The sequence below is a fragment of the Aedes albopictus genome, chromosome 1 (genome assembly GCF_035046485.1).
Source record: "Aedes albopictus strain Foshan chromosome 1, AalbF5, whole genome shotgun sequence".
Lineage (NCBI taxonomy): Eukaryota > Metazoa > Arthropoda > Insecta > Diptera > Culicidae > Aedes > Aedes albopictus.
The window spans coordinates 237,877,026-237,896,837 of record NC_085136.1 but is presented as its reverse complement, the minus strand read 5'-3'; the positions used below and the strand labels follow the sequence as shown (position 1 = coordinate 237,896,837).

Here is a 19,812-nt window from a genome sequence, read left to right as displayed (position 1 = left end):
CACCCTTCTTAGCTTTCCGGCTCGCATTTCTGGGGTCCAACTTATCGGTATTACTGCCGGCTTTCGGTGATAGAAACCGCCAAGCCTTGCGGGCACCGCCTGGAAGCTCCTCATCTGGAGGCTGCCTCATCCGCTTCTGCAAGTGCTTGTCAAAAGCAGTCGCATCCGCCGCTAACTTTGGGCTACCTGCGAAAGCGAAGGCCTCCTCCTGGGTAGGCGTCGTAATCTTTGTCTTCACGGGTTCTGACACTGCTGTACTTTCCATGAGTTTCTAATGGTCTCGCTTGTCGGTGGGAGCTTAAGATGGCGTTTCTTAGGCGAAGCATGTTCTAACATCAGTGAGGACTCACCACCTTTGGCATCGCAAGGTGACCGAGCATCATGTGCGCTGCACACGAACTGTTCAAGCGGGGTTTGCCTAGGCGTGGCGGGGGTTCAGCAGTGGGCTCTGCTGGGCCTCTTCAGAAATACCACACATCCGGAAGCATCAACTCTGTTCAAGCGAACCGGCACCGCTTCCAAAGTGCCACAGCCTAGTCAGGGGTGCCTCGGGCACATCAGGAGCGATGTCAGTAAGCTCCTGATTACGATATACTGGCGCGCGACGTTACTGGTCAATGAGATGGTACACTCTAAGAGGACCGCGGAGTAGAGGAGTGCTGGTGGTGACGGCATTCTATCCTCTTAGTAGGGCCGGGTGACACTGACCTGAAACGACGGATGGGCTAATGTCGGAGCCGCCTTCCGTCCCATAAAACCTTGGCAAGGCCTTAGAGTACGTTCCCGAACTGTATCCAGCTTAGGAAACTAACTGGGTGGAGGTAGGTTCAGTTGAAGTATCCTGATTTGCGCTGATCCTGGCTCTGAGCTCAGGTCCCATAAGGGCCTGTGCCAACCCGTGGGTGGCCTCCCTGCTTGCATAGATAACCACCGGGATCCTTGGGCGACTACTTCAGTGGCAGTGAGGGATAGCGGCTCTAAGGGAGACCCTTACAGCAGTGATGGAATCGTATTTGATTAGGGAATCTGAGAACGTGGAGGGTGAGGTGATCAACCCGTTCGCGAAAAGCGGACTGGTCAGATCACCAACGCAGGCGTCGAGGGTAGAATCCCCGCAAGAGTCGGAGTACGGCACTCCGAGGGTCGGGTCGGCAATAGAGGACACGCAGATGAGTGGGGCAGAGCTCACGCGTGCGCTGACTCGCAACAGGGATGGACTTCCGAAGCTGCTGGTGGTCTCCGAACAGCTCGACGAGCTGATCGGATACACCAGTGGGCGGAACAACATCAGTAAAGACCTTAAAAAAGGTCTGCTGAGGCTCCGCGATTCGGTCGCCCAGGCCCGGAGGGAGTATGATCTCCTGTTTGATCGTAGTGCGGGTAGAGAGGAGAGGTCCACGCAAACGGACCGCTCCTCCACAGAGAGTGTGTGCAAGGTGCAGCCAGGTGGGGCTGCAGAGAGTGAAAAAATCTCGGCCCAAACCAAACGGCCGAGATCGATGGAAGTGGAGCGGCCGGTGAGTGGCAAACGCCCGCGTAGTGCGAGTAACGCCAAGCCGGTCGCGAAACGGGCTCGGGGCAAAGAGCCGAAACCCCGAGGCGAGACTGCTAAGAGCGGTAGCAGTGACCAACCGGTCCAAGGGAAGGTGAACCCTTGGATCACGGTTGGCAAGAGAGGGCGCGTAGAAAGAGAGAAGGTTTTGAGCAAAACCAAGGCGAAGCCGGCGCGTAAGCGTACGAAAGGCGACGCACTGGTGCTCAAAGCAGAGGGCAATAGCTACGCAGATGTGCTGCGGGCTATGCGGAGCGAGGATCGTCTCTCGGGACTAGGTGCGGATGTTAAAAGCATCCGGCGCACTAGGACTGGAGAGATGATGCTAGAGCTGAAGAAGAATGCCGTTAACAAGGGCTCTTCCTACACGGCTCTAGCACAAGAAGTGCTTGGTGAAAAAGTGCGGGTGAGGGCTCTGACGCCGGAGATGACCATCCAGTGTAAGAACTTGGATGAGATCACCACCGCGGAGGAGCTCTCTGCTGTTCTTAAACAGCAGTGTAATGTGGACGCGCCATGCGCATCGATCCGCATGAGGCGAGGCCCAGCAGGTATGCAGATCGCGACGATCAAGCTTCCAGTCGGGGAAGCGAAGAAAGCGACTGCTAAGGGCATGGTCGAAGTCGGATGGTCGGAGTGCCCGCTCAGTGTATGTGAGCCGCCGGAAGTGTGCTTCAGGTGTTTCGGACGAGGCCACAAGTCGTGGGCATGCAAAGGCCCGGATAGGAGCAAGCTCTGCAGGAGATGCGGAGTAGAAGGCCACTTCGTCAGGGAGTGTAAATCGGCGCCAAAGTGTCTGATTTGCACGACGAACAAGGGCCATGTGACGGGTGGGCCTAAGTGCCCAAGCATAAGTGGACGTAACGGCCGAAAATGACGCAAGTCACACAGTTGAACCTGAATCACTGTGAAGCCGCGCAGCAGCTGTTGTGGCAATCCGCCTCGGAGTCGAGTATAGACATCGCGCTTCTTTCGGACCCATACCGCATCCCCCCCAATAACGGGAACTGGGTTGCGGATAAGGCCAAGAAAGCGGCGATCTGTACGACCGGTCGGTACCCGGTCCAGGAGATAATCTCCACGACGTGCGAGGGCTTCGCGATTGCGAAGATCGGCGGAGTCTACTACTGCAGCTGCTATGCCCCACCTAGGTGGCCGATAGGTCAGTTCTCGTCCATGCTAGATTCGCTGTCAAGCGCTCTAGCTGGACTGAGCCCCTTGGTCATCGGTGGGGACTTTAACGCGTGGGCGGTCGAGTGGGGCAGTCGCTCTACGAACGAGAGAGGTTGGGCTCTACTCGAAGCTATGGCGGGATTGAACGTTGAGATCGCGAATGTCGGCAGTGTAAGCACTTTTAGCAGAAACGGTGCGGAGTCCATCATTGATGTGACCTTCTGGAGCCCAGGGCTTAACCCTAGCTCAGACTGGAGAGTTGATAACGGGTACACGCATAGTGATCACCTGGCGATTCGATACAGCATCGAACAGGGCGGTAGACGGCAGCAGTCGAGGATAACCGACACTCACCGAGGATGGCTAACCTCGAGTTTCGATAAGCCAGCATTTGTGGAGTGGATGCTCATGGAGCAGAATACAGACTACTTGTCTAGCGACGGTCTAGTTGGTACCTTGAGACGAGCGTGTGATGCGGCAATGCCGAGGCGATCCATACCCAGGAATGGACGAAGACCGGTGTACTGGTGGTGTCAAGAAATCGCGGAGCTCCGTGCATCTTGCCACAGGGCAAGGAGAAGGATGCAGAGAGCCCGGACCGATGAGTCGAGAGCGGAGCGAGAGGTGGCATACAGGGCGGCAAAGTTGGCACTGAACAAAGAGATCAAGGCGCGTAAGCGGGCGTGCTTCAACGATCTCTGTCAGACGGCCAACACAACCCCCTGGGGTGATGCGTACCGCGTAGTCATGTGCAAAACGAAAGGCACATCTGCACCACCGGAACGCTCTCCCGCGATGCTGCAGAGGATCGTGGAAACGTTGTTCCCGCACCACGAGGTGAGACCATGGGCACCCACACCACAAGACCATCCTGGTCCGAGTGAGGTTCCCCCAGTGACGAATGAGGAGTTAGCCGCAATTGCGAAATCACTTAAGCTGAACAAGGCCCCGGGCCCGGATGGCATTCCGACGGTGGCTATCAAAGCGGCCATCGAGGCTAGCCCTGACATGATCAGATCGGCTATGCAGAGATGCTTGGATAGAGGCGAGTTTCCGGAGAGGTGGAAAAGGCAAAAGTTGGTTCTACTGCCCAAGCACGGGAAGCCACCAGGCGACCCGTCGGCTTATAGACCAATTTGCCTCCTGGACACGGCCGGGAAACTCCTGGAGCGGATCATTCTGTCAAGGTTATTGGTCTATACCGAGAGGTCGGACAACGCGGGGCTATCAGACAGCCAGTACGGGTTTCGCAAAGGTAGATCGACAGTGGATGCCATTAGGTCGGTGACTGGATTGGCCGAAATTGCGCTGCAGAAAAAGAGGAGAGGCATACGGTACTGCGCGATCGTAACGCTAGACGTTAGAAACGCCTTCAATAGTGTAAGCTGGGCCGCCATAGAGAGCGCCATATCTCGCTTAGGGGTCCCGGCTGGCCTAAGGCGTATTCTGGGTAGTTACTTCCAGAACAGGGTGCTGATTTACGACACCGAGGAAGGCCAAAAACAGTACAATGTCACTGCAGGTGTACCGCAAGGATCCATCTTGGGTCCGGTACTGTGGAACGCGGCATATGATGGAGTACTGAGGCTAGCACTACCACCGGGAGTAAAGTTGGTTGGCTTCGCCGACGACATTACCCTGGTGGTATACGGTGAGTCGCTCGAAGAGGTGGAATTGACGGCAGCGCATGCGATTGACATAGTGGAGGGCTGGATGAGGTCGAGGCAACTGACACTCGCACACCACAAGACAGAGGTGGTGGTGGTGAACAACCGCCAGTCTGCACAGCAGGCAGTGGTCACCACTGGCGGGTGCTCGATCGAGTCCTGTCGCTCACTGAAGCTCCTTGGAGTCATGGTCGACGACAAGTTGAGCTTCAGTAGTCATGTCGAGTATGCTTGTAAGAGGGCGAGTGTAGCGGTTATGGCATTGTCTAGGATGATGTCAAACAGTTCGGCAGTTGTCTCGAGTAAGCGGAAACTGCTCGCGTCAGTCACGGTGTCCATACTACGGTATGGCGCCGCCGCATGGTCGAACGCGCTCAAGCTGCAGAGGAATGTTGACCGACTAGAGAGTGTACATAGGCTGATGTGCCTCAGGGTGGCCAGTGCATACCGGACTGTCTCGAAAGACGCGGTATGCGTGTTAGCGGGCATGATGCCGATAGCACTGGTGTTGGCCGAGGATGTTGAGTGCTACGATGAAAGAGGTACGAGAGGTGCGCGACGAAGCGCCAGAACTTCGTCTATGGTGAAATGGCAAAGAGTCTGGGACTCTTCAACAAAGGGTAGGTGGACACACAGGCTCATACCGAGCGTGTCCCGGTGGACGTGTAGACCCCATGGCGAAGTGAACTTTCACCTGACACAATTTCTGTCGGGCCATGGGTGCTTTAGGTGGTACCTGCACAGGTTCGGGCATGCAAACTCACCCTCATGCCCGGAGTGTGCAAACAGGGCGGAGACGGCGGAACATGTACTCTTCGAGTGCCCGCGTTTTGCGGAGCAGAGGTCGAGCATGTTAGAGGTATGCGGCAGGGATACTACTCCCGATAACATTATTGAGAGGATGTGTACGGGGGTGGACGAGTGGAATGTCGTGTCGAACACGGTATCCACAATCGTGCTCCACCTCCAAAGGAAATGGCGGGCCGACCAACAGTTAGTCGAGTTGGCCCCCTAGAGATATGCCGAGTGTGATGGCTGACAGATGAGCGAGAGTGCGAAAGCACAGTCCCCCCCCTCCTCTACGAAGTAATCCCTAACGGGCGTGCCGCGGAGCAAGGTCAGGTAGTGCAGAATGTGGTTTTCCTACGGTGTTGCTAACCAACAGGTTTCCTCATTCTATAAAAAAAAAAAAAAAAATAATGGTCTCGCTTGGCTTCGGTCATTGGTTCTTGCTAATGTTGGACTTCGATAACGTAAAGTCAATGAAAGAACCAAGTGACTGCACAGCCATCTCCATCGCAGAGAGCCCAGTTCGTTTTTGTTTGTTGATGCCCCTCATCAACCACGCTCCGTCTACAACCTCACCCAGCAAATTAGCCTGGGAGGAAATCGGACTTCCAACGCTGGTACTGCGTGTACACAGCTGCCTACTCTTTCTTCTCTTCTCTTTAACGGAGACCTAGCCAATCTGCTTCTCGCGAACTTCGCCACAGTGCAGCATATGCTTGAGAGCAGGTCACGACTACCGTGAAGTAACATAGCAGCTACAGAAAAATACATCGTTTACTATTAGCAATGTTGGCAACCGGATTCGAACCAAGAACCTTGAGATCACCAGGCTCGCACGCTGCTACCATTCAGCTATCGAACCGGTTGATATGGTGAATACAAAACGCATACAAGAAGCGTTTGCCATGGTAAATTTGAAAACATTTTTATGCTCGTCATTACCCCAAGCCGTCTTTCAGTGTATGATGGCGATATCCGTCCCTCATTGAGGGACCCACTCAGTGACTGCTTGACACAGCAGTTGCTGGACTGTGTCACAATGGACATGGTTTAGCTGAGTTACCTACATTTAAGATAGCTGAATCAATGCCTCCTGTGTTCCTGCCGCGCCTTTCCGTAACTGAAGGGATTTGTTGCTGCATTTCCGTAATAAGCATACGTGATCTTGTCTAGGTTTCAGACCTTTGGCATTTTCGTGGTAGAGCCCTCACCTTGTCAGCTCCACATACGACCCCCTTCGCTAAACACTCATAGACGACACCTTTGCCGGTTTTGTCACGCATAAGATCGAGGATTATTCCGGCTGCTCTCCAAGATAACTGCAGGTTCACCTTCTCGCGCTTGGCACATGTCTTTCTAGCTCTGGTGACTGAGGACCTACAAATGGTTGTCACCCTCTGCTCTCTTCAGCCCACCCAACCCAGATTTCCGAGACGCCTGGACGTGGTCGGACTTGCTGGTATTATTACCTTTCACTCTCGGAGTTGAACAATCTTCTGGCCGTGCGGACGCTGTCTGATAGATCCTTCCCTGACGGCTGCCTCACAAGCTTTTATTTTGCAATTACTTGACGTAAGCGATCGCGTCTGGCGTGCTCTTCGGGCTACTCGCGAATGTCAAAGCCTCCGTCTAGGTATATTTCGAAACTATCAGCTTCGCGGGCTATGCTGCTACTGCAGTTGCCATGAGTTTATCATGGCCCTGCTTGGCTACCATTATCGACTTACGATGTCTGAACACGCACTGCTTGAGATCTTTGCTGATGTACGACTTCGACGACGCAAAGTCGGTGATGGAGTCGAACTTCTGTGCAGCTAGTCCATGGCAGATAGCCCATTTCTGTTCTTGTTGATGGCTCTCATCAATCACGACCCATCAATGACCTTTCCTGCCGGCCAATAGGGCGGAAATTCGCACACAGCTATGTCGTCCTATCCCTGCTCTCTTTAGAGATGACCTAGCTTACCCGATCCTTGCGAAGGTGTGAACCTCATTATTACCGCTGCTAACTGTGTAAAATTTCTGATTGATATAAGGTATTGGTGTAAGAAAGACCTCAGTGTTCCGCAGGTACCGGAAACGAACGAGCATCTTTGTAATTCCCTTCGATCATTCATTTCTCGGCAAAAGTCGCTTAACACCTTGAATGGGGGTTACCCTGTTTGGTGGAGTCTTACCACTGAGCCAGCCTTAGTGTGATTCTAAACCGGCAAGGCATCGCCAAACTGGCGTACAAAGTCACAGTTGAGGACGTTAACTATTTATCAGAGTTCGACGGAAGATTGACTGCCGTCGAAACACTCTACGAGTTTACTCAAGAGATCTTTATTGTTAAAAATGCATGCTTTTTAATCTCGGGCAACCATTAGTTGACCAAGACTGTTCTCGGATTTTTAGATAGATACCTTCGCCGCTTGTGTGAGGACTGAGGAGAGTAGACAACGCAGTCATGTCCATCGCTGGACAATTTTGTTGTACTCAGTCAAATTAACAGGATCATACACCCTGCGTGGAAGTCTCTTCGTAGCAGATGATGCATTTGCCACCAAGATTTGTGACGGGTGGTGGTTGCTATCGAGTACGCCCGGATTACGACCCCAAATAAACTCTGGATTTCAGATCAACTGACGACGGATACTCAATCGTGGTCGAATGCAATGCGCTGAAGTACATTGAATTGACGAGCCATCGAGAACCCTCGAAGACATCAATGAGTATAGTCCACCTGAGATCAGAAAACCTGTACTTACGTTACCGGTCAGACGAAGGCCTGAGTGACCTCTGCTGTACATAGTAGCCGTCTCGATTCTACTCGGTTATGACTGCGTGTCTCCAGTTCCGCACTCTGCGAAGGGTCAGCAGATCGTCCTCCACTTGATCGACCCACCTAGCTCGCTGCGCACCACGTCTTCTTGTACCGGTAGGAGAACCATTTTAGTCGGGTTACTATCCAACATCTTGGTGACGTGATCACCCACCACTTCCCGAATTTCGCGATGTGGACAATGGTAGATTCTCTCAGCAGTTGATGCAGTTCGTGGTTCATTCGCCTTCTCCAATTCTCGTCTTCCATCTACATTCCGCCGTAGATGGTACGCAGCACCTTTCATTCGAAATCTCCAAGGGCACGTTGGTCGTGCCCATAGAGGGCTACCGCTCTAATCAGCGTTTTGTAGATAGTCAACTTCGTGTGACGGCGAAATATGTTCGATCGGTTCTGCGGAGTCCAAAGTAAGCTCGATTTCCTACAACAATGAGTCTCTGAATTTCTCTGCTGGTGTCGTTGTCGTCGGTCACCAGTGAGCCCAAGTACACGAATTCTTCAACCACCTCGATTTCATCACCGTCGATAGAAATTCGGAGTAGCGAGCGCAGTGATGCCTCCCTGAAGCCCTTTGACATTATGCACTTTGTCTTCGACACATTAAATGACTAATCCAATTCTCCTGGCTTCATTCTTTAGTCGGATGTACGTTTCTACCATCGTCTCAAGTTAATGATGTATAATATCAAAATCAACACCAAGCAGCTGAACGGACTTTGTTCGGTTCCGAACGTTTATTTTTTTTTGTATTGTTTATGTTTTGATCAATTTTTTGTTTTGTATGACCCACTCTGTATGTTAATGCCCAAAGAACCATCTTTCCCTTCATTCCCCTTCCCATTTGACCCATGTTCCCCCATTCATCGTAATTTGTCTTTTGAATGATAAGTTTACCAATACCTTTCCCTAATTAGTCTTAAAAAAAGTAAAACCCTTCTAGAAGCTTCTCCCGTTTTCCAGATCAGTCATTTTTTGTTGTTTTTGTTTTATTTTTGCATTCCAACTGAAAGGGGAGGAGCCTATTTTGTACCAATCACTCACTCACACTACTAAATTTTCTAGTATATAAGTGACCCATGTAGCGCAAAGCGAATCAGTTTTATTTTGAACGTCGAGGAATAAACATCGTTTAGAAAGTGAAGCAACCCGGAGTTTTCCTTTCCCACCGAGAAGCCAACAGTCCTGCCTCCACTGACGAAGCGAAGCGACCGCTCGCTGCTGTTGCCTACGAGATACAGTCCACCGCTCAACCGAGCAAATTCCGAGCATTAGCGCTGTTCCTTCAGACCGCTCCACAACTCGACCCCACCAGTGGTAATCGATTGTGGATACCGGTTTGACTGCACACGGACAGACTAATACTCCAGAAGGTGCCAACCGATCAGTCGTTGCTGGAGCACCAACAAGGAATTTTCAGTGCCCCATCGGTCCGCTCCACGATCAGAGCTTTCCGGTAACCTGTTGTGGATACCGGACCGACTTGCACACGGGTTCAACTGAACTTTCCTGGCCTGTTGGTGTTGGCCAGTGGCAAATTTCGGCTGCCCTTCTCTGGTTCCGTTCCCCGTCCGGATCTGCCCACATTGTGCACCGCACATTGTTTGGTCCTTCGAACCGGATGCAGCATCGGTGCCTTCGCGCAGTTGGAGGAAATTTAGCGGCTGAGGTGGAGGAACGAAATTTCCGCAAGTGTTCCCGCGCCACCGGTGGCGTCGTTCGCGTTTCGAGAAGTAGTCCGCGCGAGTGACGCTGTGAAAAGTGAAACACGTCGAAACACGTTTCGACAAGGACAGTTAAGTAGTGCTTGTGTGTGTGCCCGCCTTGGGCTGAAGAAAAACCGACCGAGTACGGTCTCGAACAGACAATAAGTGTGTGTGTGTGCCCTCCGGGCGAAAAGAAAGTTTGAAGATAGTGAGAAGTGTGCCCCAGGGGGCGAAGAAAGAAGTGAAAAATCGTGTGCGTGAAGGATGCTGATGCACACGCCAACCAAAAGTGATAAAATGGCCGAACTGAAGACGCTCATCCACCTGCGTGGCCAGGCGAAGGCCAAAGTGACCCGAATCCGGAAAACGATTGAAGACGTCTCGGCAGCCGGCGTTGTCCAGTTTACCCTGGCCCAGCTGAAGGTATATTCTCGGAACCTGGAAGCCCATTTCCAAGAATACCTAAGCTTCCACCACCAAATCACCGCGTTGTTGCCAGCGGAAAAATTGGATGACAACGACGCCACCTACCTCCAATTCGAGAACCACCACACTGAAACCGCAATGATGGTGGAAACGCTCATCCAGTCCGCAACCCCGCAGCCGCCTCCAACGAATGTGTCCGCACCCGCGAACAGTGCCCAGCTACCACCACAGATAGTCGTCCAGCAGCAACCGCTGCCGGTTCCAATCCCTTCGTTTGACGGAAAGCCGGAGAACTGGCCGAGATTCCAGCAGGTCTTTTCGGACATTATGTCACGGTCCAGAGACTCCAACGCCGTCAAGTTACACCACCTTGAGAGGGCACTGTCCGGTGGGTCCGCCGCCAAGATAATCGATCCGAAAACGCTCAGTGATGGCAATTTCGATCACGCTTGGGAGCTGCTGCTTGACGTTTACGAAGACGAAAGGAAAGCAGTGGACTCGCACATCCATGGCCTACTGAGTCTGAAACGGATGACCAAGGAGTGCTCCAAGCAGATGAGGGAGTTGCTCAATGAAGTTACCCGCCACGTCGAGGGACTGCGGCTGCTGGAACAGGATTTGGAAGGAGTTTCCGAAAGGTTCGTCGTCGTCGTGCTGTCAGATGCTTTCGATCCCGAAACGAGGAAGCAGTGGGAGACCACCATTCCCCACAAGCAGATCCCGTCGTATGAAGACACCGTCATGTTCCTGAAGGAGCGATGCTCACTGTTGGAGCGTTGCGAAGCCAGTCATCCGAAGCCGTCGTCAGCCAAGGAATCCAGTCAGAAGTCCAACCCGAAGCTATCGTCGAAGTCCCCGCCGGTGAAGTCGTTCGCTATGGCTACACCCGTAGCTAATAGTGAGGCGACCTGTGAGATTTGTAGTGCGAGCCATCCAAACTACAAATGTGAAAGGTTTGTTGCGCTGACGGTACCCCAACGTAGAACTAAGGTAAGAGAACTTTTCCTTTGTTTCAACTGTTTGAGGAAGGGACACCTTTCCTCAAAATGCCCATCCAACAAATCATGCCAGGAGTGTCAAGGTAGGCATAACACCTTGCTACACGAGCCCAAAGTTCCAAAGCCCGAATCCAAGCCCATTGTTGATAATCCAACGCCCAACCCCGAACCCGCTAAGGTTGTTGTTAGTTCCCAAGTTCCGAATCCTGTTGAAAGTGTTGCATCTGTCTCCAATCCCGTCCAAAAGATACCTCGTTCGGATGGCACGCTATTGCTTACGGCCATGGTTGATGTCCTTGACAGCCATGGAAATTCCTTCCCTTGCCGTGCATTCCTCGATTGTGGTTCCCAACCACATTTGGTTTCCCGTTCGTTTGTTGAACGATTGGGAATCGACCAGGTACCTACCCATGTAGAAGTTATTGGAGCTACCGGTAAGCGATCGGTGCTCGACAGAAAGGCAACACTTTCGTTCCGGTCCCGTTGTAAGGATTATCAAGCCCGAATCGAATGTTTGGTCACCGATGTGGTGACTGGTCCCCTCCCCGGTCGTAAGATGAATTGTCGGTCTTGGAACATTCCCTCAGGTCTTTCGCTTGCTGATCCCACTTTCCATATTCCAGGAGAAGTGCAGTTACTGATTGGAGTTAAACTGTTCTTCGATTTGATGCTTCCCGGCCATTTGGTGCTAGGCCAAAACCTGCCTATACTCAAGGAGACTCGTCTAGGATGGGTCGTTGCTGGCGGTGTTGAGGACGTGGATGAAAATCAGCACTGCTACACGGCCAGCTTGCGGCCACTCACAGAATGCATGGAGAAGTTTTGGTCTGTTGAGTCGGTCGAGAATAGCAACGTGGCTTCCAAGGAGGAGCAAGATTATGAACAACTTTTCAGCTCGTCCACCGTCCGTAACCCAGATGGTACCTACACTGTCCATCTTCCATTGAAGGAATCCATGAGTGAACTAGGCAGTAACCGGTCTCTAGCTTTGAAACGTTTCCATATCCTGGAGCACCGCTTCAGCAAGAATCCCGAATTGAAAGAGGCTTATGTCGATTTCATCAATGAGTACAAGTCGTTGTCCCATTGTAAGCAGATTTCCGAGTCTGATGATACCCCAGGGAAATTAGTTCACTATCTACCGCACCATGCCGTCCTCAAGCCAAGCAGTTCCACTACTCGCTTGAGAGTTGTTTTCGACGCCTCGGCTCGAACAGCTGGTCCGTCTCTGAATGATGTGTTAATGATTGGTCCCACTGTCCAGGATGAACTTTTTTCCATTATCCTACGATTCCGTAAGCATCGGTTCGCGATAACCGCTGATATCTCCAAAATGTACCGAAGGATTCGTGTGGTCGAAAATCATTCTGGGCTCCAGCGAATATTTTGGAGGGAAAATCCTGATGATCCGCTCCAAATCCTGGAGTTGACAACCGTTACCTACGGGACGGCTAGTGCGCCGTTTCTGGCCACTCGATCATTGCTGCAGCTTGCACGTGACGAGTGCCAACGTTTCCCAGTAGCATCCAAGGTATTAGAAGAAGATGTCTACATAGATGACGTGGTATCAGGGGCTGATACCATTGAGCAGGCCATTCAGCTTCGCTCGGATTTAACCGACATGTTAAATTCCGGAGGTTTCCCTGTGCATAAATGGTGTGCCAGCGACGCAGCCATCCTAGATACCGTTCCCGAGGAAGACCGCGAAAAGTATTTGGTGTTTGAAGATTCCGACGTGAACAAGGTTATTAAAACCCTTGGCCTGTTGTGGGATCCTGAGGAAGACGAATTCCGTTTCCATTGTAAGTTGTCGTTCCAACCGTTGCCTATTCCAACGAAACGTATCGTCCTCTCCGAAATTGCTCGTTTGTTCGATCCTTTGGGGCTTGTGGCTCCAGTTATAGTCCTCGCCAAGATAATTATGCAACAGTTGTGGAAGGACAAGGTAGGTTGGGATGACCCGTTGACAGGCGAGAATCTACAGTCTTGGCTTACGTTTAGAGAATCCCTGAAATATGTTGACTCCGTCAAAATCCCACGCTTCTTCGGCTTGGTAAGCGTCGAGAGTGTTGAAGTACATGGATTCGCTGACGCTTCCCTTCGTGCGTACGGAGCAGCCATTTACTTACGAGTTGTATCAGGTTCCGATGTAAAGGTTTCATTGCTCTGTAGTAAATCCAGAATTGCTCCATTGTCACCTTTGACGATTCCCAGATTAGAGCTATGCGCCGCCCTATTGATGTCCAGACTTGTTCCCAAATGCATTGGGTCGTTGAAAATGGAAATTCAACGCATCTGCCTGTGGTCTGACAGCAACATTGTACTCGCCTGGTTGAAAAGGTTGCCCAATGATGTTTTTGTCCGCTACCGGGTGATGGAGATCAATTCAGCCACCCAAGGTTTTATTTGGTTTTACGTTCGTTCTGAAGATAACCCAGCCGATGTCGTGTCCAGGGGGCAGTTGCCGCAAACTCTTGCCAGTAACAGTTTGTGGTGGAATGGACCGACGTTTTTGAAGCTGCCCCAGTATGAAGTTCTGATTCCAGATCCACTTCCGGAATCCGAAATGCCTGATGATACACCGATTGTGCCAATCGTCTCGGCGACGGTTGTTTCTCCTGACGTACCTTTCTTAGAAGCCTTCGGATCATTCCGAAAATTGCAGAGGGTGATTGCGTACGTCTTACGGTTTGCAAACAACTGTAGAGTGAGGCACGCCGATCGTGTGTTATCCAAACATTTGACAGTTCCTGAATTGCGTAAATCCATGATGACTATTATCGGAGTCGTTCAACGTCTTGAATTGTCGGATGAAATCAACCTGATTTCGTCAGGGAAACATAGTCGTCGTTTAGGTCCACTTGATCCCATATTGGTGGACGGTTTGTTAAGAGTAGGTGGTCGTTTGGAGAATTCTCACCTACCGTATGAAGCTCGCCACCAGGTTCTTCTTCCGAATAAGAGCCCAGTTTGCGAGCTTCTGATTCGGGACATGCATCTCGAAAACCTTCATCTTGGTCCTTCAGGGTTGATGTCTCTTATGCGTCAACGATTCTGGTTGATTAACGCTAAATCAACCATTCGGAAGGTTTTGCGGAGATGCGTGACTTGTTTCCGATCTCGTCCTCGCTGCCTACAGCCTATGATGGGTCGCCTTCCGGAGACTCGTGTCGTTCCCTCCGCTCCGTTTTCTCGAACCGGCGTTGACTTTGCCGGACCGGTATTCGTGAAGGTTGGTCTCCGGAAGATCGTTCGTGTAAAGGCCTACATCTGTATTTTTGTGTGTCTCGCTACCAAGGCCATTCATTTGGAGCTGGTTTCCGACCTGTCTTCCGCAGCGTTCGTGGTTGCTCTCCACCGTTTTGTTAGCCGCAGAGGCTTAGTTGAAGAGTTACATTCCGATCACGGCACAAATTTCGTAGGTGCAAAATCGGACCTCCATGAACTGTTCCTGATGTTCAGAGACGATCAATCCAAGGGAAGGATTGATGATTTCTGTTCTGGCCATGAAATTGTCTGGAAATTCATCCCGCCTCGCTCACCAAATTTTGGAGGGTTGTGGGAGGCCGGGGTGAAGAGTACAAAAACCCATTTACGAAAGGTCTTATCTAACGCCTGTCTCACTTTCGAAGAATTCTGTACTGTACTGACGCAGATTGAAGCAGTACTTAATTCGCGTCCACTCTTCGCCAACTCGTTGGATACCCATGAACCGTCTGCTTTAACCCCTGGCTATTTTCTAATTGGTCGAGCATTGGTCGCCATTCCTGAGCCGACGCTTGAAGATGTACCTGTCAACCGCTTGACCCGTTGGAAATACTTGCAGTCTCTTCGACAACACTTTTGGAAACGCTGGTCGAATGAGTATCTCAACACGCTCCAAGCTCGCTCTAAGTGGCATAACGGTTCTCCAAACGTTACTCCTGGGCTCATTGTGATTATTAAAGAAGACAACCTTCCACCGCAGTCATGGAAATTGGGCAGAATTGTGAAGGTTTACCCTGGCAAAGATTTAGTAGTAAGGGTAGTTGACGTTGAAACATCTACTGGGGTATACCGTCGTTCAGTATCCAGACTCGCACCACTTCCAATCGAAGACAACGATCAAGTTCTCGCATCTACAGATCCACAGTGAAACCCGGCGGGAGAATGTTCGGTTCCGAACGTTTATTTTTTTTTGTATTGTTTATGTTTTGACCAATTTTTTGTTTTGTATGACCCACTCTGTATGTTAATGCCCAAAGAACCATCTTTCCCTTCATTCCCCTTCCCATTTGACCCATGTTCCCCCATTCATCGTAATTTGTCTTTTGAATGATAAGTTTACCAATACCTTTCCCTAATTAGTCTTAAGAAAAGTAAAACCCTTCTAGAAGCTTCTCCCGTTTTCCAGATCAGTCATTTTTTGTTGTTTTTGTTTTATTTTTGCATTCCAACTGAAAGGGGAGGAGCCTATTTTGTACCAATCACTCACTCACACTACTAAATTTTCTAGTATATAAGTGACCCATGTAGCGCAAAGCGAATCAGTTTTATTTTGAACGTCGAGGAATAAACATCGTTTAGAAAGTGAAGCAACCCGGAGTTTTCCTTTCCCACCGAGAAGCCAACAGTCCTGCCTCCACTGACGAAGCGAAGCGACCGCTCGCTGCTGTTGCCTACGAGATACAGTCCACCGCTCAACCGAGCAAATTCCGAGCATTAGCGCTGTTCCTTCAGACCGCTCCACAACTCGACCCCACCAGTGGTAATCGATTGTGGATACCGGTTTGACTGCACACGGACAGACTAATACTCCAGAAGGTGCCAACCGATCAGTCGTTGCTGGAGCACCAACAAGGAATTTTCAGTGCCCCATCGGTCCGCTCCACGATCAGAGCTTTCCGGTAACCTGTTGTGGATACCGGACCGACTTGCACACGGGTTCAACTGAACTTTCCTGGCCTGTTGGTGTTGGCCAGTGGCAAATTTCGGCTGCCCTTCTCTGGTTCCGTTCCCCGTCCGGATCTGCCCACATTGTGCACCGCACAGACTTCGTGAAAATCGTTCTACTCGTATTTATTCCCGCTCTCCTTATTACACCCTCTAAATCAATGTTGAATAGCAAGCTCAAAAGACCATCACCTTGCCGTAACCCTCTGTGAGATTCGATGGGACTCGAGAGTGTCCCTGATACTCGAATCACGCACATCACTCGACTCATCGTCGCCTTGATCAATCGTATCAGTTTATCCGGGAATCCGTATTCGTGCATAATCTGCCATAGCTGTTCTCCATCGATTGTATCATACGCCGATTTAAAGTCGATGAACAAGCGATGTGTGGGCACGTTGTATTCACGGCTTTTCTGCAGCACCGGGCAGATGGCGAACATCTGGTCCGTTGTAGTGTGTTCACCCATGAATCCAGCCTGATATTGCCCCACGAACTCTCTTGCAATCGGTGATAGACGGTGGCATACAATTTGAGAGAGTATCTTGTAGGCAGCCCACAGTAGAGGAATTCCACGGAGTCATGTCAGTCGATCCTGAGCGACCATTTCAAAAATATCTGAAACTTTGCACAGTTTTTCAATTTCATATAAATCGCCATTTTTTGATATTAAACCTTCATATTCACTCACGACTAACTTTTCAAAAGGGTGTATGCGAAAATAGTTCTAAAATATTCTAAAAGCTGTACAGCAAAAACGGATTGTTCGATTGTTATAAATTTTTCAGCAAAGTTAGATAACTAAATGATGATTCCTTAGAAAATATACACTGTAAAAAATTTCTTTTTCTACTTTGAAAAAATATGATATTTGTCACAAAAACTCAAATATCTCAAAACCCTATCTTTTTACCAACTTCAATTTTTTAGGGGAAATGGCCCATTATATCAGCTATCTACCATAAAATTTTGGTGATGGTAAACTGATAAACAAAAAAGTTATGACATTTCAAACATTTCACAATTTTTACATTTAGTAACAAAAAAAAAAATTTTTCTGTGTAAATTATTTCGAGAATTATATTTTGATGCTGATTTTATTGTAAAGGCTACCGCCTGAATTAAACAAGTTGTTTTCATGATACTTTAGTTTGATTATTCGTAATTACTATAGTATCTATTTGAAACTTAGACGCGATCCAATGTTGTGATCAAAAATATTGAGATTGTCATACTTTTTATTGTACGTGACTGGTGAAAAAATCCCTTGATAGTGTTGAAAAGCTGTTGATTATAAGAAAAATGGAATTGAATTTATTTTTAAGACAAAAGCTGTATAATAAAAGTTTTTTTTATACGCGTATACGTCTAGTTTATCCGCAAAAAAAAAAAATCCCTCTTACACACTTATTTCTGAATTGCCTGTTCGGTACTTTTTTGACGAGATTATAACAGCAGTACGATCTCGGTAGTTTCGGTAATCGATTTTACTGAGGCTCAGTAAAACAACTGTCAAAATCGTATGGAAAAGGTAAACAATGCATTTTTGCTGAACGAGTTCGGTGCTCAGCAGTTTTAATCTCGTCAAAAAATTACCGAACTCGGTAATCAAAATTAAGTGTGTAGAGAACAGACTTTATGATCGGAAGAATGCGAGTAACTTCAACAACAACAAATGCATAAGAGGTACATACCACAGACAAACAGACGAAACGCCTAGAACAATTTTAGTGAAAATTCATCGCCCAGTTCACACTATCACCACCTGGTGGAAATGTTTCACGAAACACTGCGTTGTGCAATATCGTCATCAGAAGGCGCTAGTGTGAAACGTCAAACGCAAAGAAAAACGATGGGCGCTCTTCTTGTTATGAAAGCCACAACCAAGATTCAAAATGATCGTTGAAGGCGTGGTCAATGAAAATTTCGCCAGTGTTACCTTTGTTTGTCTGTATACATACCTGACAATGCTCACGAAAAAAACAAAAAAATACTACCGCTATGAATATTAAAAATTGTATAGTATTTTTTTTCTTCAGCCACCAACACCAAACAAGTAAGTTAAAATTAATAAGTGATTTTGTTTATTATAATCTAACGAACAAGATGAACAGTCGCTTTCTCAAAGGTCTTCAACTCAACGCTCTCTTGTAGACCGTTTGATGAAAAAAAATGTTCAAAAGAGTTACGAAATCTCACCGAAAGCACCATAGATAAACTGAAAGAGACTGGTTTTGCCCAAATGTCCACATTGTGTACAAAATTACGCATTTGCACGTCCTGCCGTCTAGAATTTGACAAACGAGCCATCTGTATATCATCGGTAAAGCAGGGCGCAGGAAGTTCGAAAACGACAACAACTGAGAAATTGCCATCAGCGACATCTGTTTAAACAATTTAATTACGCCCCTTTTCAAAAATGCCCTGTAATATTCTTCAACATCTATACCCATTTCAATATTTTTAACGTTGCAAAACACGCTTTCAACATTCATCTTGAAGAAGAGGGAAAACACTTGTCCTCAAATGTAACAGCAAATTAATGAATAAACGACTAATGCGCGGAGGGCGTGATAAAATCGGAACATTACGGTACATAGTATATTATATTATATGTATATATAATATATAATAAAAACAACTTGTTTTACTCACGCAAGGCCATTAACAATAAAATCAGCATCAATCTTCAATTTCCGGCCGAAATAATTTACACTAAAAAAAATTATTACTAAATGTGAAAATTGTGAAATGTTTGAATTGTCATAACTTTTTTGTTTATTTTCATGGTAGATTGCTAATACAATGGACCGTTTTCTCTAAAAAATTACGTTGGTAAAAAGATAGGGTTTTGAGATATTTGAGTTTTTGTGACAAAAATGATATTTTTTAATGTTAAAAAAGATTTTTTTCACAGTGTATATTTTCTTAGGAATCGCCATTTAGTTATCTAACTTTGCTGAACAATAAAATCAGCATCAAATCGCGATTCCCGGCCGAAATAATTTACACAGAAAAATTTTTTTTACTAAATGTAAAAATTGTGAAATTTTTAAAATGTTATAACTTTTTTGTTTATTAGTTTACCATCACCAAATTTTTATGGTAGATTGCTAATACAATGGACCGTTTTCCCTAAAAAATTCAAGTTGGTAAAAAGATAGGGTTTTGAGATATTTGAGTTTTTGTGACAAAAATGATGTTTTTCAATGATAAAATAGATTTTTTTTCACAGTAGGGGGATTCACTTAACAGCGTAAACTGATTAAACTGATTAAACGTCGCGATCACCAAGGCAATCTTTGATAATTTCACTCGCAAAATCATGAAACATTTCAAATAAGCAGAAAATCATGGCTTACGCAGCAATTTAATCTGTTTAGTGAGTACCCCTAGTGTATATTTTCTTAGAAATCACCATTTAGCTATCTAACTTTGCTGAAAAATTCATAACAATCGAACAATCCGTTTTTGCTGTGCATATTTTTGAATATTTTTGAACCATTTTCACATACACCCTTTTGAAAAGTTAGTCGTGGCTCTAAATAAAAATTTGATATCGAAAAATGGCGATTTAGATGGAACTGAAAAACTGTGCAAAGTTTCAGTTCAATAGAAAATCATGAATTAAAAATTTTCCTTAATTTTGATGCTGTTGCTTGGAATCGCTCAGTAGTGTGATCGCGCGATAGTTCCCGCAATCCAACTTGTCGCCCTTTCCATTCATTCCTCCGGTAATACTTCCTTC

General features: G+C 48.0%; 2 protein-coding genes across 2 annotated transcripts in view; both read left to right on the top strand.

Moving 5' to 3' along the window:
- LOC134291335 (uncharacterized) overlaps window positions 1-216 on the top strand; it is a 12,682-nt gene extending 12,466 nt beyond the window's left edge. Inside the window, exon 3 of the mRNA XM_062858970.1 lies at window positions 13-216. Coding sequence (XP_062714954.1) covers window positions 13-216 — 204 coding nt within the window. The remainder of the gene's footprint in view (window positions 1-12) is intronic.
- An 8,500-nt stretch (window positions 217-8,716) lies between these two features.
- Window positions 8,717-17,974, top strand: LOC134285529 (uncharacterized). The gene is made up of 2 exons (XM_062846471.1): window positions 8,717-9,877; window positions 9,922-17,974. The coding sequence occupies exon 2, from the start codon at window positions 9,973-9,975 to the stop codon at window positions 15,265-15,267; it is 5,295 nt and encodes a 1,764-aa protein (XP_062702455.1). The 5' UTR covers window positions 8,717-9,877; window positions 9,922-9,972; the 3' UTR covers window positions 15,268-17,974.
- Window positions 17,975-19,812: the final 1,838 nt, after the last annotated feature.

Coding starts and splice junctions, on each gene's coding strand:
- LOC134285529 (XM_062846471.1), top strand. CDS start 9,973: ATGCTGATGCACACGCCAACCAAAAGTGATAAAATGGCCGAACTGAAG.